Source organism: Columba livia, chromosome 13 (assembly GCF_036013475.1).
Source record: "Columba livia isolate bColLiv1 breed racing homer chromosome 13, bColLiv1.pat.W.v2, whole genome shotgun sequence".
Taxonomy (NCBI): domain Eukaryota; kingdom Metazoa; phylum Chordata; class Aves; order Columbiformes; family Columbidae; genus Columba; species Columba livia.
Window position 1 is genome coordinate 12,889,487 of NC_088614.1, and position 26,552 is coordinate 12,916,038.

Consider the following 26,552-nt stretch of genomic DNA (forward strand, 5'->3'; position numbering starts at 1 on the left):
CAGCAGCAGCTCCTGATGGAGCTGAAGGAGGAACTGAGGTTTGAAGGTGGTGTGCCAGGTCTCCTCCTGGCTGCGGAAAGGAAGCAAGATGGAAGATCTGGAACATCACACTGCCCTTTGCCCCTGGGGGGCTGTTTCCAAAATACATGTCCAGAGGTCCATGGCATTTGTCTTAGAGCAGACACCGCTCAGCCATGGCTCCCACCCCATCCTCATTACAAGAAACCCATTGCTTGCACCTGGATGGGATGTGAGGGCAGCCATCTCACACCTTCCTGACATGGTGCTGGGGCAGCCAGGGAGGCTGGGGTGGGACATAAATCCAACAGGGGACCAGTGGGGTGTCTGCTGGCCACCTTTATGTCAACAGCCAGCTGAACATGAGCCAGCAGTGTGCCCAGGTGGCCAAATTTCTTCCCAAAAAGGGTTGTGCGGCACTGGAACAGGCTGCCCAGGGCAGTGGTGGAGTCACCATCTTGTGGCATCTAGGGACCTGGTTTAGTGGTGGACTTGGCTGTGTTAGGTTAATGGTTGATCTTGGTGAACTTAAGGGTCAGACTAAAAAGGGCTGTGGAAGGCTCTACATTTGCTTACATGCCCTAAAAAGAAGAGGAAGGAGAAGGAGAAGTAAAGCCCATTGCTTCCGCACAAAAGAGTCATTAATCGACAATGTAGAGAAAGCTGGGATGTTCATAGTGCCGTTTTTGCATCGTCCTTTATGCCCAAGGTTAGTGGGGCTCAGATCTGGGATATTTTTAACAAGGAACCAGGAAAGAAGCTGTGAGAGAGTCTTTGAGCAGCTACATGAGTGAACAAGAGGTGAAGCAGCTGCAACTGTTTGGGGAACCAGCTGAGACAAGATCTTGGGGGTTTTTGCAATCGCAGGCAGGAAGGTTGGGGGCAGTGTCTTTGTCCATCCACTGTTTTCAAAAACATGAAGTAGCTATGGCCAGGGCTGAGCCTCTGAATTTCAGTTCTCAGAAAGATGCTATCAGAAGCAGTTAAACAAGCACATGAGGATAAAGTGATAATAAACACAGTGCCCTCATTGCCCCAAACGCATAGGTGCCACCTCTGTAGAGAGGTCCCCATGTGTGCTCAAGGCAGGTGGGTGAGACATCCGTGATGGGTTTCTGTAGCGGGAGCACGGGGATGTCCTTACTGCCACACAAGCTCTGCCCACTGCACAGAAGAAGCCTGAGTCAGATGAAGAAACAGAAGTGCTGCTTCTGCCAGTTTCGTGGTGTTTCTTTTTTTATTATTATTATTGTATTATTTTTTTGGAGAATCCTAGCAGCCAGCACCTGAAGAGAGCATGAAGGAGCTACTCAGCTTCCATGGAAGAAAGGAGGTGCAGCTGGGGACGTCTCTGCATCTTCCCAGGAGCTGCTGCTTGATGTGGTCCCCAAGCCTCCACCACACTCCTACCCAGTGGGGGAGCAACAGGAATCCACGTGGGAAAGAACAGGGATGTGACCCAGCGCACAGTGGGAAAACCCAGAATGAGCAAAGGGCAAAAGAAAAAGCAAGCCCAGGAGCAGATGAGGAGGAACAGGAAAGGATGGGGATGTGTGGTAGTGGGGAGGACTGTAGTATAGTTGGATGGTGCAAAAGAGAGGAGGAGAGAGGCCAGCAGAGAGAAGAGAGAAAACAGAAGATAATTATGCAAAGAACAGAAAGAGAGAGGTGGAAGGAAGTGGAGAAAGAGAAGAAGAGGAGAGACCGGAAGAGTCAGAAGGTGAAGACACTGAGGGAGAAAAATAGTTCAGGCTGAGGAAGGCATTGACCTCACTTTGCTGTGAGAAAATGGTAATTAATTCACTGGGTGATTAATTGTATTTCTGCTGTCAAGTTCATTGGACTTTAACACCTCTGAAGCTCTAGGGATGTCCCGGCCTGGCACAAGGAGAGGTTTATTTCCTGCTCTGCAGAGGGCACAGGATGCTTTGCACACCTCCAGGGCTCACTCTCTTCTCTCCCTGCCAGCCTTCTGCTCCTTACTCAACCCAGAGAAAGCCCCTGTCTGATAGACTGAATAACAATGTTAATCTAGGCAGCTCGATTTTGTTATTTCCAGTGGGCATCATGTATGCGAGTCATGTTTTCAGTGGAACAATTTATGGAGAACTCCAGGATGTAGCCCAACATTTAAACAGATACAGAAATCACTGAGGCTGAGTAGAAGATGCACTTACAACACTAATAATATCTGTCTTAAACACTTTACTGTTGGTCACTTTATTTCAAGAACAGAACAGCCTTTCATCCCAGCTCCCTCCATGAGTTTAATGTGTAACCCAGGTAGCATGAAAAAAAACAAGCAGTCACATCCTGTAGAGCAAGAGCTCCAGACAAAGCAATCCCCGCTGAGACACCGGCTTTGGGCTTTCCTCCTCTCCCTCCCTGGGTAAGAAGCAGGCCTGGCACAGAACGTGAACAGCTCCCGCATCCTGCACCTGGCACAGATGCTTCACTAAGAGCAATTATGCAAATAAATAAAGAGCAGTCAGTATCTCAGAGCTGGAGCAGATGGTGACCACAGATCATCTAGAAATAAAGTTATTGCTACGTTTTTACTTACTGGACACTGCAGGTAACTCACTTGGTAACTGCCAAGAGAGGCGACAATCTCAGATTGGCCTTGTGTTATCAGCTCATTGGACAGAAAGGCGTGGGAGGACAGGGCAGATCTTGTTTAATCTGCTCCCTGCCTTAGGGACAAGAGTTTTCTCAGTTCAAGTGAATCTTTATCATTTTGATGTAAATAGACAGGGGCAGGGGATATCAACAGCAGACTCCTGAAACACTTGGAAATTCATCATGCCTGCCAGACCAAGGAGTTCATGTAGGCTGCTATGAGTACATACTGCTAGGTGTACTCACTGCTCCTGACTTGCAACAGGAGCTGCTGCTGAGCCACCTTCACCTGGTAAGGAACTGCAGGTTCAAATTTCAAAGAGAGCAGGAGCCCAGTGTCACCCTGAGAGCTGAGCCACAGCTGCTGATTAATCAAGACAAATTAGAGTTGCACAACATGGGCGTGGAGAAGTACCTGTCCCTGCCACATGCAAGAAGTCAATCTGACACTTGATTCCACTTCCCTCTGCTGGTGGGACACGCTGTGACAGCCAGCGTGCCAGTATCAAGTCAAACCAGCTAAAACAAGGCATAACATGGAGTCAAATACATATGAGACCACTTTGTCACCAAAGATGATCAGGCAGGTTACAAGTGATGAGCTTACAGCAGTGTCAGTACCCATCATGTCCCTCTCCACAAAGAGTATTGGCCAGAGAACATGAGGTTGAGAGGATGAGGAGGACTGCAGGAAGAACCTCAGGCAGATGGAAAAGCAGAGGAGTCCTTTGCAGGACATCCAAAGACATCTTTGTTATGCATCATGCAGCTGATTCTCTTTCAGGAGAATCTTCTCCCCAGGCTTGAAGGCAGGCATCCCCAGGTACGGGCAGCTGGCGCAGCGGAACGCATCCCCCAGGTAGCACTGGCAAGAGAAAGAAAAGCATCTTCTGTAATGAGGGGCAAATTTCAGTTCTCTCCTCCTGTGATACATTTTTTCCAGCTCAAGAGGTGGCATGTTCCACAGCATCTATCAGCACAGAAACCACTTCCCTTCTGCCTCCTCTCAACACATGCCTGGTTAGCGCGATTAGCAGAGTGTTGCAGGGCACTGTGCTCACATGGAAGAGCCGAATTTCCACTCCTCCCAGTGCATGTGGGCATGGCTGCAAGCTGGGCTTGGGCAGCCCTGTAACCGCCACCAGCTCCCCTGGGGCTCCCACAGGGTGATCCTGTCTGAGCAGATCACTCATTAGGCATGAGGAGGGAGGCAAAGTTTTGCTCTTCCCTCTTGACTCCTACAAGGGCAGCACTGGTGCTGGAGCAGACAGCACGCACTGGTACAGAGCAGATGGGCACAGAGCAGCAGGCTGAGGCTCTGCAGAAGCTGCACAAGCAGTGTTCGGAAGCAGTAAACCAGCTCAGGGAGCAATCACTAGAGAACACATTTCTTAGATATAAATCATATCCTGCAAACCGCAGTATAGAAACAAAAATGACTATTTACATTTCCACAGGCAGATTTGGGCTGTGAACTCTTCTTCTCTTGTTCCAGCTCTTCAGCCAGGCCACACGTGCTGCAGAAAAATAGAGAGGTCACCTGCATCTTTCTGCTTAAAGGTCATGAGTCACTAACACTTGTGCCAGCCCTACTCACACCCAACTGCCCGCACTGTATCACACGACACAGCTATCTCTGGGATTCTCATGCTCTTCACTTTGCCCTTCAACACCATGGTTTGTTTAACAAGTGCAGAAACACACTCCTGAGACGTGGGAAATGACTCTACAGCACTTGCTCTGTGTGCAATTTGTCCTTGAAATCTGAGAAACCAGGGTTTTAGTCAAGGCTGCACAAACTGTGCAGCTGATCAGAGCAGTGTGGTAAATTGTAGCAGTTTTGGTGTGGGTAGGCAATTCTCATTGCATCTGGATATACATTCAAATAGTTAAGATAGGAAAGGACACGACCCAAGACAATTATGCTCTGAACAACAGCAAAGTGTCTACGATCTTTTTAAAAACCACCCTACTCTAAGGGTTTAATGTTACAGTTGAAAGGTTCACCAAAACACTAATCCCAGCACTGACCAGTTCTTGCATGCTTTCTTTTTGCCCATTTCTTTGCAGGATGGAGCTCTGAGGGACAATGGATCTGGCTTTTTCAAATCCTCTGAATCCAGCAGCTCATCGGAGTCCAGAAGATCCTGAAAACATACCATGGAAGATAACATGCAGGAAACTGATTTGGCAGTTGGGAATGACACTGTGGTGTTATGTTCAACAAAATGGTGCTATCGATAGCACCAGCATTTGAGAGCTGCAGCTGTGTCCTCTTATCCCTGTCTCCTCTCCACCCTCACTACACCCCTGGCTCTCAAGACCTTACATAGTAGATGAGATTATTTTGCCCTGGGGATGGTTTCTACCTCTGCAGTTGTAAAGCTTCCCAAGAGGCACAACTGAAACTACTTAGAGTAGGAAAGGAGAGGAGAGAGAAGGAACAACAGAGAAGCCTCACTAATAAAACCATATACCATCTCTTCATCGTTCGTATCATTGGCAGACAGCGTCCACATCTTGGCAGTGGCTGGGTCCACTGGGGGTTTTCCTGGAGCCAAAACAAAGGAAGAAACAGTAGTTACTCCAGCCTTTGCCCCATCTACTCCCAGCAAATAGATTTCAAACAACTTTGGAAGGTCAGACTTCATAGGTTACTGTAGTACTCCCTACCCCGGAGCTGCCTCTCTGTTTCAAGGGACACTTGCCACTCAAGAGGCAGGGAATCCAGATGTTTAGCATGCACCACTCCTTACCTGAAGGACCAGGTTTCTTGGCAAAGGAAAGTTTGAGCTGACTTGAGGATCCCACTTCAAAATTTGGCTTCCTGCCTTCTATCTGAACAATGACAAGGTCATTGCCTTGGTAGCCAAAATGCTCTTGGACCGACTGGGCCTCCTCTGGTGTCAACGCTTCCTTTTGCAGCTGCAGTGCAAGATTTTAGGTTAAACTCATATGGAACCTCTTATTTCAGCACCCAGTCCAGCATTCCAGTGATCACAGACAACTAGTATTTTCAGTCTTAAAGAAAACACTGAATTTGCGGTTACCAAAGTTTGTGGCAGGCAGTGCCCATGGACATTTACAGTAAACCAGGGTACCTAAACACCTTGTCACCCAGAAGTCTTCAGGAATCGTCACCTACATTTCAAGGTAACTACATGAGGGAGTTTCTGAAAGTGGTTAGTATGTACATACCTCCTTCACTTCCACCAGCCCAGAGAGAGTCAGAGCTGTGGGGAGTTTGGCTGCTGTCTTAATTCTGCTGTTGTTTTCTGAAAGACACAAAAGTAGGAACTAGGAGGAGGGAAGAACAAGAACAGAGGTCACAGGAACCTGGGAGAGCAGGAGCTTTAGAAGGAAGCACTCAAGAAAAAAATCTGCTTTCAAATTGGGACCTTTCTAGTTGACAGCAGGAGCAAAGCACAAAGAACGTAAGTAGTCTGTTCATTAAAATAACAACCTGGCATCACAAGCCATTTTAGCTCCAGATCTGTTTTATATATGCCAAAACTTTCCTCAACCCAATTAACACCCACCAAGAAAAGAAAAACAACAACAACAACAATCTCCACAACACTCCAAAATCCAAACAAAATCACCCAAAACATTTTCACATGTTAAAACAAACACCTCATGAAGTTTTCAAAACGTGGACTCCTAAATAAACATTACATTCAGAAACGTAACATTCAAGATCCTTGTTCTCATAGGCAAAAATTATTACGATCATTGTTTAATCAGAAACTCATTACAGGCTTATTTGCCTGGGTACAGAATTGTGCTGAACAGACTCCATTCACCTTCTCTCACTAGTCCTGCTTGCACTTTATTCCAAGTCCACCAAATTCCAGCCTGTCAGATGCAACTTTAGAAAAAAGAAATCTCTTGCCCTCCAGACTTTGCATGTTCTTTACTCTGACCCAGAAGCGTTCCCCGCTGCCCCTAAGGTACCACTTGTACCACACAGCCGCTGCCAGCTTCAAAGCATAAGCCAGTCTTCCCAACCTGAAGTAAGTGTTTCTGCTGGCACTTACATCACCATTTTCAGCACTGCAGATTGTGCCACCAGAAACACTGTCAGCATAAATGCTTCTGTTCTTATCTAGTGGCATATTATTTCCCACTTTTATCCTGAACCAGCTCCCTGTGCCAGTAAGGTCAAGTATAAGAAAGAGGAATAATCATGTGTTCACCTTGTGTGTTCCTCCAGCTGTCCCATGGCAGGTACTCTGGCTTTACTCTTAAAACTTAGTCCAAACACTTCTACCTTTTCTGAATAACTATTTCTCAGCTGGCTTCTGGGACAGCCTCTCTCAGCATTTGTCACCTGTTCTTAAAATCACTTCAGAAGCTTCTCAGAAACACGTCACCTGTAACTATTTAACATTACATGCCCTAGGAAGAGACCAGTGTCCACTGAGCTTCTCAACATAGTTTAGGAACAGGCCTATCCAGCACTTTCGGTAGGAGAGTGACTGCAAACATTTCTGACTGATACCAGCTTAAACACAGGACAAAACCCTTGGTATTCAGGTTAGTGTGTCAGGAGAACTAAAATCTCTGAACATTAGTCAGGGTTCCTGTGCTTTCCATTTCCGCCTAATGCTCACATGAATTGCTGTGTTGCCATGAAAGCAAGGCTGATGTGGATTCTCTCACCTGATTCTGTAATGACGGGTTCCTTCAGGAGGACGCGGCCCCCCGGCTTAAGTATCCGAGCTATTTCTGCCAGGACCTCTGCACTGTGCTGAGCAGTACTGCCTGGTACCACACCAGAGAGAATTACATCGAAACTGGACTCCCTGTGAGCCGCTGAAAAGAAAGGAAGAGGAAGATGGTACAATTTTACCAATATACACACAGAACTTTGCTTAATGCATCAATACCACCTCCCTCCTCATCCCTCACACTTGCTTACAACAGCAATAACTGATTAAAGATCCCAGTCGTATGAAGCATGACCAGGGTATCTCACTTACTTTGCTCTACTGCCAGTGGTAAGAGTTAGCAGTAGGTGCTATCGTTCTGAATGCTGACTTACAAATCAGCTCACACAACAGATGCACGCTCTCCCTTTAAAAGAAACACCGAAAAATTAAGCTCATTCTTACACTGAAACAGTTGGTTTACGTTTTCCACTGCGACACGATTATCAGCTCCCACCAGCATCTGAATTTTATCCACCAAATCCTTCAAGGCTTCAACCGGTGAGGAGCTGTCCCAGATGACGGCCACACGCTGGCCTGGTGTGATTCCAAACTCCCCCATTTCCGCAGCAGCAACAAACCTGACAGTGGCAGAGACGAATGGGTCAGGGCAGACAGAGGGGCAGGGTAAGTGCCAAGCACAGCATGAACTTCTGTGGATTGGGACTTAATCACAGAGCATCGACTTGTTTTAGTAAATGTGGATTATTTTCTGGACACAGGCAGCACGGAGTTCCCACAAGCTGACCGTTAACATGATGTTAAGAAATAGCTACGCCTAAGGGCATAATTCAGTTTCTCTTCAGTTCAGAGACTAGTTTTGAAGGGAGACTGTAAGCCATGCTTAAAAAATAAAACAAAACAAAATAGCCAACCCAAACTCACCTGCTTTTCTTAAAGATTTGAATAAAGACATACACAGGATTTCAGGATTTACAGATTAGTGACAAATATTTGACATTAACCACTGTCCTGTCTCTCCTACTCAGGACATGACCTAGCAGAGTTTGCTTCTGCAGTACATGAAAAAGAAAAAGTAACTTTGGGCATTTCCAGCATTCTAGATAGAGGCTCTTTCAGCTCTTATCATTGGTGGCACTGGGTGAGCAATTACAAGGAAAGAGGAAGGGAAAAGAAGTTCAGAATGGGAGAACTCTGCACCTTGTCTGAGCTACTCTGGTAGGAATTGGCTCTAACACAGCCCACAGCGCCAACCAGGTACAGACTGGAAGATCTTGGATGTGCACTACAGGTTAGAGCACCTCACAGCTGGCCTTGAATGCATATGAAGTGCAAGCTAAGCAACTACAACAGATAGGAGCACTAGCAAACACACACATTAATCCCATTGAAGAGTCACCTTTCCCAGGAAGAAGGTTGAAAACCTCAAAAGATACTTATGCTGCTAGGCTAACGTGGAAAAAAATAAATCCAAAGTCACACCTTCCTCTCAGAACAGGCAGGTTGTGACATTTCAAGATCACGCAGAGCCCAAACTACATCAGCAACAACAACAGCGTCCATCAGTCCCTTGAGACTCAAAGGCAGTAGGAAGCTACCATAGCCCTCCAAGACATGATGTTACATCTGCCTTCAGTCAGTGTAAAGGCTGGGAGTTACTGTCAAAGAACACACAGTCAAGCTCTAATGGGATGCTGGAGGCAGGGCTGAAGATACTTTTACTCTCTACATTTTCTAGTAGAAGGTGGAACTTATTTAAAAGGAAAGTTTTAGTGTACCAACCATCTTCATTTTAAGTATCTCCAGCCCTGGATGACAATGACCTGGCTTGCTCAAGCACCTGAGTGCTGGGTTGGCCGGGACTCAGTGAGGACAGCGAGCCAGGAGAGGTTTAGGTTGGACATTAGGAAAAGGTTCTTCACCCAGAGGGTGCTGGAGCACTAGAACAAGCTCCACAGGGCGCTGCCACAGCCCCAAGCCTGACAGTGTTCAGGAAACAACTGGCTGACACCCTCAGACATGGTGTGAACTGCGGGGTTGTCATATGCAGGGGCAGGAGTTGGACTCGATGAACCTTGTGGGTCCCTTCCAGCTCAGGACATTCTATGATTCTCTTCTCCACCCCACCAAGGATCCTGCTGTTCCCCCAGCCTGCCAGGGAGGCCAGAGGGCTGGACCAGGGTAGACTGGGCCCTGGCGATGGGGCCTTATCTTAATGTCACACACGTTTAACTGTCCTCGAGGAACATGACCGTCCACAACAGGACAAGGAAGGGGCTTTAAACAATACTGGGGGTTTCCAGCTTCAAGAGATTGAAAAGCTACCGCGTTAGCACGTCACAACTTTAAGCTCGGGCCTCCTGCGCGACCTGCAGCTCCGGGCGGGCCGGGACCGGCCCAAGGCCACGGGTGCACAGGCCGTGTCTGAAACACACCCCAAAGAGCGGGCAGAACGCACCGCTCAGTGACCGGGCCGGGAACAAGGCACGTGGAGGAATTTCACACAGAAACCCTGCCCGACCCGCCCCCACGCGGCGGCCGCCTCCCACGAGGCCTCGGCAGAGCCTTTTTAAGGGAAAAAAAGAGAGTGTTGGCCAAGGAGGGAAGCGTCTCCCACCGCCCGCCTGTCCCCGCGCTGAGGAGCCGGGGGGGGCCGAGGAACAGACCCCGAGCCCCCGGCCCGCCCGTACTCACCTTCGGACGCGTCCGCCCCGCGTCGCCTCGTCTCGATCTGACGCCGTCACCGCCGCGTCCTGCCCTCGTGACGTCATCGCCTTCTGCCCGCTTCCAAGATGGCGGCGGCGGCGGCGGGCAGCCTGCGGCGGGCGGGCTGGCGGCTGTGGCGGGGCCGCGCGGGTGAGGGGGCGGGGGGCGCGTCTGGGCGGGGGGAGTGCGTGCTCGCGCCCGTGTCTGTGCTCGCGCCCGTGCCGTGCGCGCGGCGAGCGGGGCGTGGCCGGGCCGGGCGGGGCGGGAAGGTGAGGTGAAGGGCAGAGGCGAGGCGCCGCCAGGGGGCGGCACGGGGCTGCGGGGTAGGCCCAGGTTTAGGTCTATGCTCAGGCTCAGTCTTGGGCTCTGAAGCCGGGCCGAGGTCTGCCTGACACCGGTGGTCCTGGGGGGTCTGGAGGGTGCAGCCTGGCCCATAAGGGTCTCTTTGGGGAGTGCAGTGCCTGGGTGAAGGAGGCTGAGCAGGGCCTGGAGTGAGGAGACCCCTTTGGCCCCTGCCAGGCCCAGACAGCTCCCTGGCCCTGAAACTGCGAGGTGTGAGGGAACCAGGATGGGGGTTGGTCTTAGGGATGGGGGGTGTTTGGTGGTGTTTTTTTAAAGTGTGGGCCATGCAGCCTGAGCTTATTAAGAAAAAAAAAAAAAACAAAAAAAAAAACCAAAAACAACCTCACTGCAATTAAATTAAATTTCTCACAGAGCAGCTGTAATTGAAGCTGCATTGCCTTTGAGTCATCTGAGAAACACACGCTGTGATCAGCAAGTTATATGTGTTAAGACCGCTCGCTCTCCACAGTATTAGTCGCCTCTCACCCTGAGCTCAGGGGTCGGTGTGTTCCTCTAACTTGTTTCTCTGCTGGGGACAGAAGAGGAGAGAGGGCGTGCTGCAGGGGAGTCAGAGCATGTTCCAGTGCCTGGTTTCCAGTGCAAGATTGGGAAACTCCTCTGTTTGCAATACGTGCCATCTGCGCGGTTCATGTCCTCATAAAACATTTTCACTTTATTTTCATCAAGTAGATGTGAGCTTGGCTGATACAGGCGCTTCTTGGAAGTGTAAAAAAAAAAAAAAAAAAGACTGAAAAAGACTGTCTCTACAAATTTCTGTTCTTCTCAGCTGTGTTTACTACAACTCTCATCTTCACCTTGATTTTCTGTGCTTCCTGTTGGGGGAAGGAGACACCTGACTCTCTTGGTTTCTGTTTCAGCGCTCAGGTACCAGCTCTCCATACCACAGCGTGCTCTCCAGGCCTCGGCTGTGCTGAGGAGAGTCTCTGACGAGCAGCACAAGGAGCCGCTGGCATCTTCCTCTCAGCAGCAGTTTGATTCACATCCAACTGATCAGCAGCCCGAACAGGAATCTCAGGGCCCTCGCCCCAGGTAACTCACTAGCTGTTTCTAGCACTGTCCTGCTGACGGTGGGATTGGAAAGCTTTGCTTTCCTGAAACTCACATCTGAAGCTTGGAGACAACGAGATCCAAAGTTAATGGAGACTCAGACTTCAGCAGCTGAAGAGGTGGTTTGCTGTGACAGTGTGAATTCCACTGTCTGCCATGGAGATGGGATGGGACTTGCTTTCAATAGGGAACCTCTCTGGTCTGCACAGCGCAAGCCTTCGCTTCTGGATTTTTGTGTAAACCTACACAAAATATGGACAATATGTTGTCCATATGCCTATAACTATAAAGCCCCTGTTGGAAAAGCTGCTCGTTTAGCTTTTTTTTAAAGGAGGGGGAATCTGAGGCTGATTGGTCTCCAGGTAGGCACCTAGATTGAGCCCTCCCTTATTTTTCTCTTCTCCTTTTATGCCAAAGGTTCATTAAGAATCCTTTTTTCTGGAAAGGGAAGGATTTTACAGGAGGAGACAAGATTTATACTGAGCAGATCTCAAAGCGTGTCTGCACAAGTGGTGGCAGAGAGTGAGTGGCAGAGGCCAGGTTGCTGATGTTTGATGGTGACGTTCCCCTTACTGTGACAATACCTTCTCATAGTTATACTGGCCAGGGCGGCCAGGAGTCTGAGGACTATGAGAGCGAGGAGCAGCTGCAGCATCGAATCCTCACAGCAGCGCTGGAGTTTGTGCCTGAACATGGCTGGACTGCAGAAGCCATTGCAGAGGGAGCCAAGGTATGTGGGGAGAGAAGCAACAAACCGGTTGAAAACTGGATGGAACTGAAGTCCAAAGAAAGGCAGGGCTGCATGCTTCCCCCACATACTCTTGGGTGATGCACCCTAGTCAGCAAATGGCACCGGGCAGAAATGTGTCCCAGCTACTGCAGGATAACCCAGTCAGACTTAAACCAAGGCACAATATAGTGATCCTAAAGAGAGGAAAACCTGTACAGAAAGCACTTTGTAATGCAGCATTGCTTTGTTTAAATTTGTATAACTTTGTTCATGAAATAAATACAACCTATTTCCTAGGTGGATCTTGCTTAGCTGTGTATCACCCAGTCTGTGCTTCTCCCTTCTTCCCTGCAGACCCTGGGTCTCTCTGCTGCTTCCGCAGGGATGTTTCAGAATGATGGCAGTGAACTGATTCTGCACTTTGTGTCTCAGTGCAACACCAAGCTGACTGAGCTGCTGGAGCAGGAACAAAAACAAGTGCAGCTGGGTGAAGCAGAGTGAGTATTGGGTATGAAAAGACATCTTTCTTGGCACTCTTGGGACTGGACAGAGAGAGGGGGGCCACCTGGGACACAGATACTTTAAGTAAAAAATGTAATTTACTCAAATAAAGCCACCTTCCCAGACATGGAGTTGAACCAGAAGCATGAGGATACATAATACTTTGCATCTATTGCTGAGATGGGCAAGATATCAATCTTCAAGTTGAGAATGGAGTCTAACTTGGATGTTCTTCATATTTGTGTTTTGTTTCCCTCATCCAGGAAGAAGCCTCTAGATCAATTCCTGAGAGATGCTGTGCAAGCCAGACTGAGGATGCTGATTCCATATATTGAGAAATGGCCCCAGGTATAAAATTAATATCGAGATGTTTGTGTGTGTGTGTGTTTGTGTGTATTTTAAACACACTGTGGCCTTCAGCATAATCTCTCCACCAGACTAGTTCAAGGTTGTAAAGGTTGTTAAACCTTCTCTGGTTTCACATGGTTCATACCATTCCAGAGGAGAGCACCCTTGGAAGATGGCAGTTAAAGATGTCCTAAGAACAACTATTTCTTGCAGTTTGGGAAAGGCAAACCTCCATTGCTCTCTCCTCCCATCTGGGATCCCCAGGGATAACCTGTGTCTCTGTGCAGCCCAGTTGGCAGCATCACTGCAAGTCAGGCTCCTTGCAGCGTTGTTCCTGTCGCACTGGTATCATCTGATACCTGCAAATGCAGAACTTAAGCTTTCTTGCAAGAAACTGCCCGCCTAGGGTGCAGATGACAAACCCTTGGCAACTTGAGGATAGATCTGTGAACTGAGGGGGCTCCCTGCTTCAAAATTCAGATTTAAGTCTCAAGCCTTTCTTCCCAGGGTGAGAAGGGAATTGAATTGTGGCCTCAGAAATGAGCAAAGAGTTCCAACCTTCAGTTGCAAAGATTGCCACAAAGTCAGCCTACATTGTCCAGAATCACTCTAGCCTTTGAGCAGCTGAATCCAGTGCTCTTTGTAGAAAGAGAAGACAGAATTCTTGTTTTTGTTCCAGATTAGCATAACTTGTGAAGGATGTGGCTGGTTTGTGACTCTCCTGGTATTGTGTTGTTATGTTCAAAGGCTTCAGGATCCCAGTAGGGCCATTATGTCTGGCTGTTCTGCCCTTGGTAGCTGCTTTGAGTTCAAAGTCAAATTCAGAGAAATGAGAGGTTTGACTCCCTGCCCGTAGGGGCACAGCACAGTGTGAGTCAGCTCGGCCTGTGCTGCGTTTCTGTGCCTGGAGAGGAGCTTGGGAGAAACGACACTGTGGCCTTCGAGCCGAACAGAGAGTTTTGGGGTCCAGTACTGGCTGAGTCCTGAGCTCGGCTGCCAAACTCTGCATTCCCCACAAATCCTGCTGGTAGGACAGACCAGTGCTAGCTGAAAAAGAGCTGGGAAGACTTATCCCTGGAAGCTGGAGGCAAGTCAACAGCAACAGGAAAAAGATAACACAGCATTGTTGGTCTGCCTTAATGCTATGTCCTTCTCTCTTCGACTCTCCTATTTATCTCTGCGTTTCCTTCGCAGGCTCTGAGCATTCTCTTGCTCCCGCATAACATCCCTGCCAGCCTCAACCTCCTCACCAGCATGATTGATGATATATGGCACTATGCTGGAGACCAGTCTACAGATGTAAGTCTCTGTGCTTTGCAGACTGGATTGTTCTGCCCCTCAGTACTTCAGCAAAATGACAGGTTGAAGTAGATGCTGGGCTGTGTCTCTCTTGAAACAATTCATTTGTTGAACGAGGAAGACATTTTCAGAAGTACCCAAGGGTCTTTATAAGCTACAGTCTAATTTCCAAAGAAACTTAGGAGTCAGTAGGACTATAAATGCAAATTAGTGTCAATGGGATTAGTGCAAAATAAAAGGACCTACTTTGCTAGACTCTTTTAAGTACTTTTTTTTTGAACACACAGACAAAATTGTTGAGATTTTGAGACTAAGAAGTTGATCCAGTATTCAGTGAGTGAGCAGCATCTCTGTCAAAGTAGCTGTCTCTTCCACCAGCAGTAGCATTTACAGATTTGACTTGAAAACCATAACTTACCTAAAAATACCCGTAGCTTATTAAAGCTTTCATCTTACTGGCAGGAAATAAAAGAAAATTATAACTTCAATTTAAGCAATTAATAATTTAATTCATATAGACACAGTGAGAGATGGGAAAAGCTAAATCATAGATCATAGAATCATTTAGGTTTGAAAAGACCTTTAAGATTGTCATTGAGTCCAACTCTAAACCCAGCGCTGTCAAGGCCACCACTAAACCATGTCCCTAAGTGCCACGTCTACATGTCTTTTAAGTACCTCCAGGAATGGTGACTCCACTTCCCTGGGCAGCCTGTTCCAAATGAACCGTTTTAACAAACTACTTTAATAAGCTGCTTTTATCTGAGTATAAAAGAGAAGCTACTGCTGTGAAAAATAAATAAGGTGATGGAAAAATTAAAGGAATAAACCAGAAGAGAACTTAAAAGTCCCTTATGGGTTATGAAAGTCAAATTGACACATTAGAGTGAGTGTCTGCGCTGAGCTGCACCTAAAGCCTCCTCACCAATGCAGGGAGTAGAAGAGGTTTTGCAGTTTGTCTTGTGCTTGCACCTTCTCACCAGTGACAAGAGTTTTCTTGGGAAGCTGTGATGATGACTCCATTCCTTCTTTCCCAGTAAAGGGGTTTAATGTCACTTGCAGTGGAGCCCTCTTCACAGAGCCAGCAGCTCAGCAGAGTACCCATGCCTCAGACACCCCTCCAGGTGGTTTTTTTGGAGCAGAAGGGGAATCAACATAAACAGTTTGGTCTCAGGCACCTGAGAGATGCAGCTGCAAGTGGCAGCATCTCTCATGTTTCTCCCCTTGTCAAAGCTTGCAGGTCTTGGTGCAGACAGCAGAGCTTGTGAGCCAACTGTTGTTTTCAAAATCAAGGCCAGTGTTTTCATTTCTCTCTTGCTTTGTAATCATGAATGGAACAACCACGATTTTTTTCCAGGTACCCAAATGGCTTAATCACTGTAATAGCAGCAAATGAAGTTGAAGACTCATTTTTTAAAAATGTTTATCTATTTTGGCTGCCAGTGATGCAACTGGAAATACCGAAGAGTTTGAGTTATTTGTGCAGCTTTGCATTGTGTAACCTATTGTTGTAATGCATCCTACAGCATTGCTGCCAGCAATGTGCTGATGTATTTAATGACTGAGCAGGCAGTACTGAGACTTCAATGACAGGATTTGGGAACGGTGTATCAGCTGTGCTGTGTAGTTCTGTCCTCTGTTCATTCCCTTTCTTCATGCTTGTATTTGGTGCGAACTGCAGCTCAAGTTCAGTACTAAATATAGCCATTTCTCATCTAATCAGATCTAGACTTGGAGCTTTGCATTGTCTGCTAGCAGTCTGTAATGCAGAGGTGAACTCTTGTGTGGTGTACACAGGCTCACTGAGCAAGGGAGAGTTCCTTGCTGCCTGCTGCAGGTGCCTGCATGCAACCAGAAGCAGGCAGTGGGGATTTTATTCAACAGTTTTAGACATCGTACTTGTGACCTCTGTCTGGTGCCACAGGAGCAGCTGTGCTGTCAGATGTCGGTGTTGGCTGGTGGCCCACTGCATCACGGAGGCGAGTTACACGGTTTAAGTGGGGAAGGAATGTGCCGTCGCTATGCTATTTTCCTTTGCTGTTCTCTGTTCTGCTTTCGTGAGCTGCATTCTTGATCTGCATTTGGGCCACACCTTCCTCTCTCTCTCTCATTTCATACCCTTGCAGTTTAACTGGTACACTCGCCGTGCTGTGCTCACTGGCGTCTACAACACCACTGAACTGGTGATGATGCAGGATTCATCCCCTGACTTTGAGGACACTTGGCGCTTCCTAGAAAACAGAGTAGCTGACGCCATGAACATGGGCAATACAGCTAATCAGGTAACGTGACACGCAAGGTATATGTGCAGTGTGTCCCACTTCTCCCCAAATCTGGATGCAGCCAGACCTGCCTTTTTGATCATGCAGAACACACACCTGGTACTGATGGGTGATTGTATAGCAATCAACATCAATAAATATTCAACATCAATAAATGCTTATATATTTTCTGACAGGTAGGCTCCCTCTTTGTCAGGCTGGCCTGATGGCTGGGAGACATATTCCCAGGAAATCTCTTACATGTTCCTTATCTGGCTATCAGTTGTCTGCAGTACTTCGGCTTCTGTCAGCGCCTTTGCTGTGGGAAATACATATTTTGTTGTGCATGACATCTCTGTGTTTGTGTGGCCACAACTGTAACTGCAGAAGAAAACAAAAGGCCATGTTCTCCTTATGTCTCCTAGGTACAGTCAACCGGAGAAGCACTTGTCCAGGGCCTGATGGGAGCTGCAGTTACTGTAAGTAATGCTGAAACCAGGAGGACTCTATGAGAATTGTTTCTATTCCCTTCCATGCTGAATGTCAGCATGTTGTTTTCCTCCAAGATCTAGAGGACAGCATGAAAAAGATTGTCTTTCATAACTACATGGAAGGATGATTTTCTGGATAGTTTGGTGTCAGTTCACTGTATTGTGGTGAAAGAGCTTGTAACAGAGCATAAAACACTAAGTCTGAAGCTGCAGGGTGAAGTTTAGGGATGAGAGACAGGTGATCAGAATAAATACCACTGTTTTCTGTCACTCGTCATGAGATCTCTTCCTCTGGCAGTCCCTGCGCTGGAGATCTTGATGGAAGGTCTGTGTCCGCATGGACACACAGGTTGTGGCATCTGTCCCTGAGCCACAGCAGGGTGAATTCCTCAACCTGTTTCAGTTGACTGCAGCGTCCTTCCAAGGATTCATTCACTTCATGGTAGCATCCTGGACTGCTCTGTGTCCGTGCAGGGGGAGCTGTACATCTGCGATACAAAACAATACTTTGTGCACACAGGAATGATTTTTGAAGGGCTCTAGGACCTCCCTGTGATTCTATTTTTGGATAACTCCCATTGCATTTAGCAGCAAAGTGATTTCCTTGTTACCAGAAATACGTTTTGCTTGTGCTTGCCCGTACAAGACAAACAGGCTGGAGCATAAATTAGAAATAATTTTTACCATATGAAGCAGTTCTTGATAAATTCTCCCACCTCTTTCCCCCTGCAGTTACAGTAGAATTGTTTTATATCTTTAGCATTTCTCGGCCTCTCTCTTCTTTCACACATGCATATGCCAAAAGGATTCTCCACCAGAGAAATCGCCGAGCTCTGTTTGTGCTCTTGTACATGAACACGCTGCTCTCTGCAGTTTGGATCCAAGATGTGTCCAGTTACCAGAGTTTTAGCCCATCTGTGCAGCAGATCCACTGCACAGATAAACAGGAGGAACCTGGTTTTATGGCAAACTCATCCCAGTACAATTAACTATTAGGGGCAAGCAGTCCAGACCTGTCATGTCTGAGGTGCAGCAGCTGTGCAGGTGTGCTGAGCTCTCCAGGTCTCTGCAAAACAGAGGAGCAAGCTGAATGCCTCAGAGGCTTAAATTCACTGTTGGGTCAGTGTGGCTACAGAAATAAAACCAAGCTGGACCCCTCTGACCTCGGGAGCAGGTTCAGGTCAGCAGGATGCCTGCGGCTAGATCTGGGATGCTCTTTCCCCAACCCATTTGCATTCACCCCTATGCTCTGACCAGGAATGGTGCCTTTCGCCCCCACCTCTCAGCTCCCAAACTCAGAGCCCTCCCCTCTTCACCCCCGTGGCCTCTTCAGGAGCGACACTCGCTGCCCAGCAGCGCTGAAACCCCCAGGGCTGGGCGAAGGCCTCCGTGCTCGGGGGAGCGCGTTTTCTCCCCCCAGGGCACCGGTACTTAAACCCTTCTGCCTCCGTCCCACAGATCAAGAACCTGACGGGGCTGAACCAGAGCCGGTGAGGACGGAGCCGACGGCGCGGGAGTGAGAACGGGCCGCGCCTGACCCTTCCCCGGCACCAATAAAGCCGCACCCTAGCCTGGCACGGACTCTTTTTGGGGGCGCACCGGCGGCGGAGGGGGGAGCGGGGCGGGGACGGACCGGGCGGGTCCTCCGGGAGGCGGCGGCCGCAAGGGGGCGAGGGCGGACGGGAGCCGGGCGCCGGGCCGGGCCGGGCCGGGCCGGAGCGGGGCGGCCATGCCGTACGCCAACCAGCCCACGGTGCGCATCACCGAGCTGACGGACGAGAACGTCAAGTTCATCATCGAGAACACGGACCTGGCGTGAGCGCGGGGCGGGCGGGCCGGGGAGGAAGCAGCGCCGGGGGAGGCGGGACAGGCCGCGGGGAGCCGCGGGCAGGGCCGGCGGGGCAAAGCCCGGGCCTCGGCCCCGGCTGCTGGCCCCTGCGGGCCGGCCGGTGCCTCACGCAGCTCCGCGGTCCCTCGTGCATAAACACGGGTGTTTCTTTCCCTCAGGGTGGCAAATTCCATTCGCAGAGTGTTCATCGCAGAAGTGCCCATCATAGGTACGGCCTTGTCCCGACCTGTGGCCACCGGCCCTTGAGTTCTGCCTGTTACTCTCAACTCTTCCCTTCCGTTTCCCCCTCCATCTCCAAGCTGCCTTTGGCGCACCTTACCTGTGTTTAGCCAGGATTATGTATCACCAGGTGCTTCACCCTGGTCTCCATGACTTTTTCTGTGCCCTCACGGACTGTTCAGCTTTTACCCACGGAAATATTTCTGAGCTTGTGACTTTTTCTCTCCTTAGCCATCGACTGGGTCCAGATAGACGCCAACTCCTCCGTGCTCCACGATGAATTCATTGCGCACAGGCTGGGTGAGTGCCAGACGTGGGGAGGAAGATGAGGATGTGCGGCAAGGCAGAGGTCATGGGTGAAGTCAGTCCAGAGACGGTGCACTGCCCATCTCAGTGGGAGCACTGGTGCTCCCGTGGTCTCGCTCAGACATTCCCCCAATTTTCTTCTTCCCACAGGTCTCATCCCACTCACCAGCGATGACATTGTGGATAAGATGCAATATTCCAGAGTGAGTCAAGTAAAACGTCTTAGGTGCTTGTTTTGATGGTGGTGGGTGCCAGATCTGATGGGAAGCACCGTTAATTTCTTGCTGGGAGAGGTGTGGTGTAAAGGTCTTGACCTGTGTCTGTCCCAGGACTGCACGTGTGATGAGTTCTGTCCAGAGTGCTCTGTGGAGTTCACTCTTGACGTCCGGTGCAATGAGGACCAGACTCGTCACGTCACATCCCGCGATCTCATCTCCAACAACCCACGGGTCATACCGGTCAGTGCGATCCCTCCACTTGTCAGCGAGTCCCCTCTCTATGTTCCTGTTGAGGTGGGGGTGGTGAACACATGCAATGTGGACAAAACAAGGCTCTCGAGCACATTTCACTTTGCCTAAATCCTGACTTAAAACATAGTGGGAGAGTAAAGCAGGAATATCTGCAGAAACAGCAGTGTGTGCCTGTGCCCTCCTCTTCTTTGCCATGTTGTCCTTTGTTTGCTTTCTGATGGTGTGTCAAAGCAGCATGGCCTTGTTATAGCCTCAGCCAGCATCCCTCATCTTGAGCTCTTGCGAGGCTTTAGTTCAGTCTCTCCACCTCACCTCAAACACTTGGAGTGTGTGCACTTGCATCCTGCTGCCGTGTCACTGCCATCTCCTGCCCACTTGCTGCCGGGACTCCGGCAGGGTCAGCCTCTTCGAAGGCTCGGCAGCAACCCTGAGGCCTCTGATGTTCTGGTTGTTGGCTCTCAGCGCAGCAAGGTGCGAGGAGCCCGGGCCTGGGCACTGCTGACAAACAGCTCCTCTGCAGTCGCCCTGGGGAGGGTTGGCAGAGCCAAAGCAGAACAGATGCAAAAAGACTTAATGGAGAACATTTTAAAACGCTATTGAGGCTGCATCCAGATGTCACCACAACCTGGTGGCTGGTGACAGTGTCAGCCTGGGGAGAGCCTGGCTGTAGCCCACTGTTTCTTGCTTCTTTTGGCTGGGGTGCTGTGAGTGCTGCGTGTCGTCTGCCAGCACTTGTGGGAACGACTGGGCTGCATTGCAGAACCGTGCAGCGGCGCTGGGCTGCATTCTCTGCTGCCTTCTCTGTCCTGTTGGGGAGAGCAGTGACTGGGGCGGGGGGCTGGTGGAGTGGGGTGTCACCTACCTCACTGTGGCTGCCTGAATTGTCCTGATCTCTATTGAACAGGGTGGGATGGATTTGTTCCTGTAAGTCATGCTAGAGTGACTCTGTGCAGTCTCTAGTATTTGTAGGCAACTGCTATTTGATGTGGGGAAAAAAGTTGATCTTGCCATTAATTCATTTGCTTTTGTTGTTCTTCTACAGGTAACATCTCGGAGCAGAGACAACGACCCCAATGACTATGTGGAGCAGGATGGTGAGTGGCATTTCACTGGGAATACGAGCTGGAAGAGGAAATGAATTTTTTTTGAGGCTCTTGGAACTCATTCTTCCTTTCCTAGATGTGTAAGGCAGCTGTAAAGCCGGCAGTTGAGAGACGCTGGCGTCACTGTGTGCATGGGCTTAGCGTTTTGTCTTAATGCCACTTAAAGGTTATCCCCAGCACTAAAGTCCTGTGCCAGAGAGTGCTTTTCTCTCCTTGTGAGAGCTTAGAGACAGCAAATATGCAAAGTGCTGTGCTGTCCGCTGTTGCCAGGGGGCCTGAGCTGTGCCTCTGGGAATGTGTGCAACTCCTTTTACCTTAGCAAGATGTTTCCCAGCTACTCTGGGGACAGAAATGAGCCCCTCTATGAATCCAAGTGAACCATAGCATCTGGTGACATCTTCCTGGGCACTAAAAATTCCAACCTTTGCCCAAGTGTGACCTGCACACTCATTTCTCCTCTGCTGCCTTCTGAAATGGGTGTGTGCTTTTCCGCAGACATCCTCATTGTGAAGCTGCGGAAGGGCCAGGAGCTGAGGCTCCGAGCTTATGCCAAGAAGGGCTTTGGCAAGGAGCATGCCAAGTGGAACCCCACAGCAGGCGTAGCCTTCGAGTATGACCCGGACAACGCGCTGAGGCACACAGTGTACCCCAAACCAGAGGAGTGGTAAGTCCTAATGTCTGTCTGGAGGGACTGGAAAAGATTTTCCAGCAGGCACTTACACTTCAGCCCTGGGAGTAATTTGGGATGGTAAGTGATGGTGAGCGTGCCTGTTGCTTCCCCTGGCACAGACTCTGCTCCTGTGTTGGGGCACTGGGGCAGTTGCTTGGTTGCAGCTGTATGCAAGGTGGACTAGTTTGTGGCCACCTCTTGTCCTCTTCTCACATACAATTACTGCTCTTTTTATCTCGTTTTCTTTCCCATTATTTGTTCCTGTTTTTTCTTCCCTGCTCATGTAGGTCAGGGTAAGGTGTGAGGAAGGATTAGATCCATGCAAAGGGGAGGAGGTTTCTATAAGGACAAGGAGCAGAAGGTTAGGTTGCAAGGCTGATACTGCAGCTCTGTTTGTTTGAGGATGCCCAGTGCATGGTTCTGATTTCAGCCATATGTTTCCTTACTCCTGGAGTGTGAGGGTTTTCCTCTCTGGCCCTTTCCTCTACTCTGGTATATCATTCTGTGCCATTTAATCTAAAAGTGACAGGACTTTGCTTTTGGAAAACTACTGCTCTGCTTTGGCCAGGGTGAGGGCTTCACCTAGCAGCACTTTTCTCTGAGGAGATACCCGAGCTGCTTCTGGCTCTGCTTCCCAGTGACCACCTAGCAGATATCCCGTCATCGAGCACGCTGGAGCCAGTGGCAGAGCAAGGAACCGGGTGCTTTAGCCAAGGCAGGCTGAGAGCAGGGACTGAGAGCAGTGGATCTGCTGCTGTCACAGCGGGGCAGCAGCCAGAGCTGCGCTCATGGTCGCGAAGACCTGGGTACAGGAGCGGGATTTGATGCAGGGACCACATAAGCCAGGGCTGAGCAAGCGGGAACAAAAGCCTGAGCTGAGCTGCAGCTGGAGGGAAGGCTGAGCAGCAGAAGGGGCTCAGCGGGTTTTCCTCCTGTCACTGCCAGGCCCTGTGCTGCGAAATTTGACTCTGCAAATGGCTGTGAGCACCAGCAGCCAGGTTGTGGACTATTGTATCTCTCACTGGGGAGCTGTCACAGAGATCCTGTGCAGCCAGGTTTGCACTGAGGAGACTTGAGAAGCCTTTTGTTGCCAAGGGTGGAGTGGCAGGTGGATCCATAACATGTGTGAAATGGGCTGGGATCTGCCTGCAGCCATCCCAGCCCTGCTTTGTGGATGGAAGGAGCAAACCCCACTTGGCTTTGATGGGCTCTGTAGGGCGCGTTTGTGGGTCTGGTTCAGTCAGTCTGGGTGAGAACGGGACGTGCCAGGCGTTCGGCTCCTGCAGTGCTTGGTCAGGGCGATGCTCTGGGATCTGCAGTAGGAACCAGGCTGGCTGGGAGTGCTGGAAATCTGGAAATGGGCTTTTTGCTCAGTGTTGGTGATCTATTCATGTGGACTGAAGCTGGACTTTGGAAACTGCCAGCTACAGACCAGTCTGTCGGGAGAGAAAGACTGTGAGACGCTGGTTGTGGTGAGGTGGTGCAGAGCTGAGGAGGATGCTGCTCAGCAGTTTTGTGGTCAGGAGCAGGTCACAAGAGTTGATGGGCCAGCCTCTCCTTTGTCACCAGCAGTTTCAGGGGTGGAACTGGATAGTTCTGAAGTTCCCAAATGATTTGTGGCAGGTAGATTGCCCCAGAGTTTAGTTGATTGTCTGAGTGGATGCTTGAGAAGCAAGAATATCTCTGTGCTGTGGAATTTCAAATTGGGATGTGAAGTCATTTTAGGCTTCTTTTTGGTGCTGTAAAAATTCTCTGGTTTAATTTCTGTAACGCTGGATAGTAAATCTTTGACACTGATGAAGTGACAGACTTGGAATGCTGCTTTGGGTTGGACAGACAAAGGCCAGGCAGGCTGAGGTATGCCTTCTTTGTGGATGGGGAATGCCACAGTGTGAATTTAGGAGAGTTTGGGCTTTAGAGGATGTCGATGTTGTGGAGAACAACCCCAGCTGTGTGGCTGAGCACGTGAGCCTCAGCCATAAGGCACTGCCCTGGCTGGGGGGCCCAAGGCAGCTGCTAACGTGGATTCTTTTGTTTAGTGGCAGAGTTGGCTACGTCTTCAGGAACCTGGTTATGTTATACAACAAGCTGGGTAACTGGAGGCAGTTTTTGAGAAGTTCTTGACAAAATATATGTAAAAATTAGAGAAATCTGAAAGAAATGTTGCTGTTGGAGCTGCCTGTTCCCTGAATATATGTCTGTCTTTCCAAGTTCATCTGATTCCTCATGAAGACAATACAGAGACAAAGGCCTCTGTCATCCAAGGCTAGCTATTATTTTTGGTTTGGTTTTTCATGCTAATTACGTTTTGAGGCTGCTGGCAGAGCGCTGGCACGCAGCTGGACTCTCAAAGGCAGCTGTCTTGGTGGTCGAAAGCTCTGCCCTGTTTACAGTCATGGGTGGTTCTGCAAGTAACATGAAGTTCCAGCTCCATTAGCGCTTTATCTCTCTCAGTGATTTGTTAGAGATGGAGGGTTTGTTTGGGAAGTGCAGTTTTATTTAAGACAGCTGATGATAGGGTGCTGCGATCAGCCTTTCTTGATGTCTCTGGGGCAAGGAAGGCTGGCAGGAGACCTTGGTGGGTCAGGGATTTTCTGTGCTGGCTTCTCAGACAGCTCAAGGCTTTGGGTTTTCCTACATGGATGGTCCCAACAGTGGGACCAGGCTAGAGCCTGGGCTCCATGCTCACCTTCCCTGCTCTTTGATTCCAGGCCCAAGAGTGAGTACTCGGAGATCGACGAGGAGGATGCTCAGGCTCCCTATGACCCCAACGGGAAGCCAGAGAGGTAAGAAGCTGAATGCGCTGCCACAGCTGGGAAATGTTGGAACCAACTGGGTGCTTCTCTTTGGCTTTCTTTAATACAGGAATATCTACTCTGCGCTGAAGTTTGCCAGCCCGAGGAGCTGGCATTCCCTGAAAAGCAGGGCAGAGGTTGCAGTTAACTGGTGATATGCCCAGGCTTGGCAGGTTTTCCCCTCTGGGAGATAATGGATGGCTCTCCCGAGTTCATGTTCTCGAGTAGGGCAGTGCAGAACTCGCTGAAGTGACAGGCCTGCAGGGGGAAATGGCTGAGGATATTTATTCACCCGTGTGGGTCTTGTGCTCTCATTGCTGGTGGTGCCCCCTCTCCCAGGTTATTTAACTGCAGAAGTGTCTGCAGCCAGTTGTACTCTGTGTTGTGGGGCTCTGTGCTGGCTCACAGGACACAGTGCTGAGCGGAGAAAATCTCAGAAGTGCTCCTGCAGTCTGTGGAGTCATGAGTGATGGTTGTAGAGGGGCAGCGTTGACTGCTGTCCAGTTGGGAACGGGATGATGCTGGTTGGAATTCCCTGCATATCTCCCTGCGGTGGGTCAGGATGGGCTGGAACCGCTCTGTGGGTGCTCTCTGGCTTTGCACGTGCTTGCAGGGCAGATTGTGATTTATCTCTCTGACCTGTAACCTCAGGTTTTATTACAACGTGGAGTCCTGTGGATCTCTGCGCCCAGAAACCATCGTTCTCTCCGCGCTCTCTGGCCTGAAGAAGAAACTGAGTGACCTCCAGACCCAGCTGAGCCACGAGATTCAGAGTGATGTCCTCACTATAAACTGAGGTGGCCCCTTGCAAGAGAGTGCTCAGGTGTGAGTGATGCAGAAGGTTCTGGCACTGCTGCTCAGTGATACCTCTTCCCTGGCCCCCCTTCCCAGGGAAGCCATTGTGATGTGTGGGGTAAAGCAGGAGGGAAATCACTGAGCATCTTCACTGGGACAGGCTTTATCTCTGAGCGATCCCAGAGTTTTAGGCCAGAGTTTTGGATGCTGGTGCTTGGGATTGGGGAGCACGTACCTCAGTTACACAATCCTACCTTATTTGCATGTCTGTTCCTTACTGTGCTGAATAAAGCCTTACCCCCCGTGTTCTTTCATCCCTGAAAGCTCATCTGGAGCTGCAGGAGGAGATGTCGCATCATTTACTTTTCTCCAATAGACATTAATGAGATCTGCTTCAGAGGGAGCATTGCTCTCTACTGCTGATTGCTGCTCTTGATGTTATCTCCTAAGGAGACCAGAACCCCCTTCCAGCAGGTGACCTGTCACTTACCCATCCAGCGCTGCATTTAAAGCAGATGTTTGAGGCCGGGCTGGTAAGCGCGATGCTGCAGAAGGCAGTGCTGCAGGGGGCCCAGATGGGCCAGGCAGGCATTGCTGTATTTAAAGATTCTTTTGGGCCAGACTCTACCTGTGCACTATATAGTCTTTGTGTTAGGAGCTGGGATGGCAGAGAATCTGTCATTAATAACCCTGGCTGATGTCTGCCAGTGCCCCCACAGCCCTCTCTGGGTTCGGTGCTGGGCTGGAGCTTGGTGCAGGTCCCAAACTGATTGCTGTAACAGCAGCTGAAGGGTCACTCCTTCTCCCCTCTGTCAGTGCCAAGCAGGACTTGAGATGAGCTTCTTGGTGACACGTTCCTGAGGAGATCTTCCTCTTCCCCACCATGGTGCCTGGGAGGGAGGGGAAGGTGTGTGTGCCACGGTGCTCATCCCAGCATGGATGTGGGGTGTGGGAACTGCTTGGGGAGTGGGGATGGGTGCTCAGGCTGAACTGGAGAGAGCAGTTGCCTTGAGCTCCTGGGAAGAGCTGCTGCAGCCAGAGCTGCTGCTTTGGTGTCCTTTAGGACGCTGCTTTGGCATGGCTCCCCAAGGCCTGTCCGCCATCCTTGGAAGGAGCGCTGCCCGGCTGGTGTGGCTGCGTGGCCTTGAGGCCAGTGCTCTTCCTGGCAGCCATGGTGTGGAACTGGCACAATTCTGCAAGAGCTAGGACATGGAGCGGCTTCACACTCCTTTACGCAGGGACTGGGAGCCACCACTGCCCTGGCACATCCCAGAGCTGCAGGCGGCTGGAGG

General features: G+C 49.8%; 3 protein-coding genes across 3 annotated transcripts; 2 read left to right on the forward strand and 1 right to left on the reverse strand.

Annotated features, from left to right (window-relative positions):
- Window positions 1–2,208: 2,208 nt before the first annotated feature.
- CIAPIN1 (cytokine induced apoptosis inhibitor 1) lies at window positions 2,209–10,154 on the reverse strand. Its single transcript, XM_065029181.1, has 9 exons — window positions 10,002–10,154; window positions 7,752–7,927; window positions 7,300–7,452; window positions 5,836–5,912; window positions 5,394–5,562; window positions 5,115–5,188; window positions 4,669–4,784; window positions 4,085–4,154; window positions 2,209–3,502 (listed from the first exon to the last, which is right to left on the reverse strand). The coding sequence occupies exons 1-9, from the start codon at window positions 10,076–10,078 to the stop codon at window positions 3,392–3,394; spliced, it is 1,023 nt and encodes a 340-aa protein (XP_064885253.1). The 5' UTR covers window positions 10,079–10,154; the 3' UTR covers window positions 2,209–3,391.
- On the forward strand, window positions 10,026–18,627 carry COQ9 (coenzyme Q9). Its single transcript, XM_065029184.1, has 9 exons — window positions 10,026–10,163; window positions 11,234–11,405; window positions 12,018–12,153; window positions 12,508–12,650; window positions 12,918–13,002; window positions 14,197–14,301; window positions 16,428–16,583; window positions 16,988–17,041; window positions 18,512–18,627. Exons 1-9 carry the CDS (start codon window positions 10,100–10,102, stop codon window positions 18,545–18,547), a joined length of 951 nt encoding a protein of 316 aa, XP_064885256.1. The 5' UTR covers window positions 10,026–10,099; the 3' UTR covers window positions 18,548–18,627.
- A 42-nt stretch (window positions 18,628–18,669) lies between these two features.
- On the forward strand, window positions 18,670–25,574 carry POLR2C (RNA polymerase II subunit C). The gene is made up of 9 exons (XM_065029185.1): window positions 18,670–18,868; window positions 19,061–19,110; window positions 19,353–19,421; window positions 19,578–19,630; window positions 19,757–19,885; window positions 20,940–20,991; window positions 21,496–21,664; window positions 24,382–24,456; window positions 25,117–25,574. Exons 1-9 carry the CDS (start codon window positions 18,783–18,785, stop codon window positions 25,259–25,261), a joined length of 828 nt encoding a protein of 275 aa, XP_064885257.1. The 5' UTR covers window positions 18,670–18,782; the 3' UTR covers window positions 25,262–25,574.
- The last annotated feature ends 978 nt before the right edge of the window (window positions 25,575–26,552 follow it).

Bases quoted from the DNA above. Each gene is read 5' to 3' on its own strand.
- CIAPIN1 (XM_065029181.1), bottom strand. From the start codon at position 10,078: ATGACGTCACGAGGGCAGGACGCGGCGGTGACGGCGTCAGATCGAGAC. The intron at 5,913-7,299 runs GTGAGAGAATCC...TGTGTCTTTCAG, and splicing joins ACCCGTCATTACAGAATCAG to AAAACAACAGCAGAATTAAG. The intron at 4,155-4,668 runs GTCAGTGCTGGG...ATTTTTCTGCAG, and splicing joins AAGAAAGCATGCAAGAACTG to CACGTGTGGCCTGGCTGAAG.
- COQ9 (XM_065029184.1), top strand. From the start codon at position 10,100: ATGGCGGCGGCGGCGGCGGGCAGCCTGCGGCGGGCGGGCTGGCGGCTG. The intron at 11,406-12,017 runs GTAACTCACTAG...ACCTTCTCATAG, and splicing joins TCTCAGGGCCCTCGCCCCAG to TTATACTGGCCAGGGCGGCC. The intron at 12,154-12,507 runs GTATGTGGGGAG...TCTTCCCTGCAG, and splicing joins CCATTGCAGAGGGAGCCAAG to ACCCTGGGTCTCTCTGCTGC.
- POLR2C (XM_065029185.1), top strand. From the start codon at position 18,783: ATGCCGTACGCCAACCAGCCCACGGTGCGCATCACCGAGCTGACGGAC. The intron at 18,869-19,060 runs GTGAGCGCGGGG...TCTTTCCCTCAG, and splicing joins ATCGAGAACACGGACCTGGC to GGTGGCAAATTCCATTCGCA. The intron at 19,886-20,939 runs GTCAGTGCGATC...GTTCTTCTACAG, and splicing joins ACAACCCACGGGTCATACCG to GTAACATCTCGGAGCAGAGA.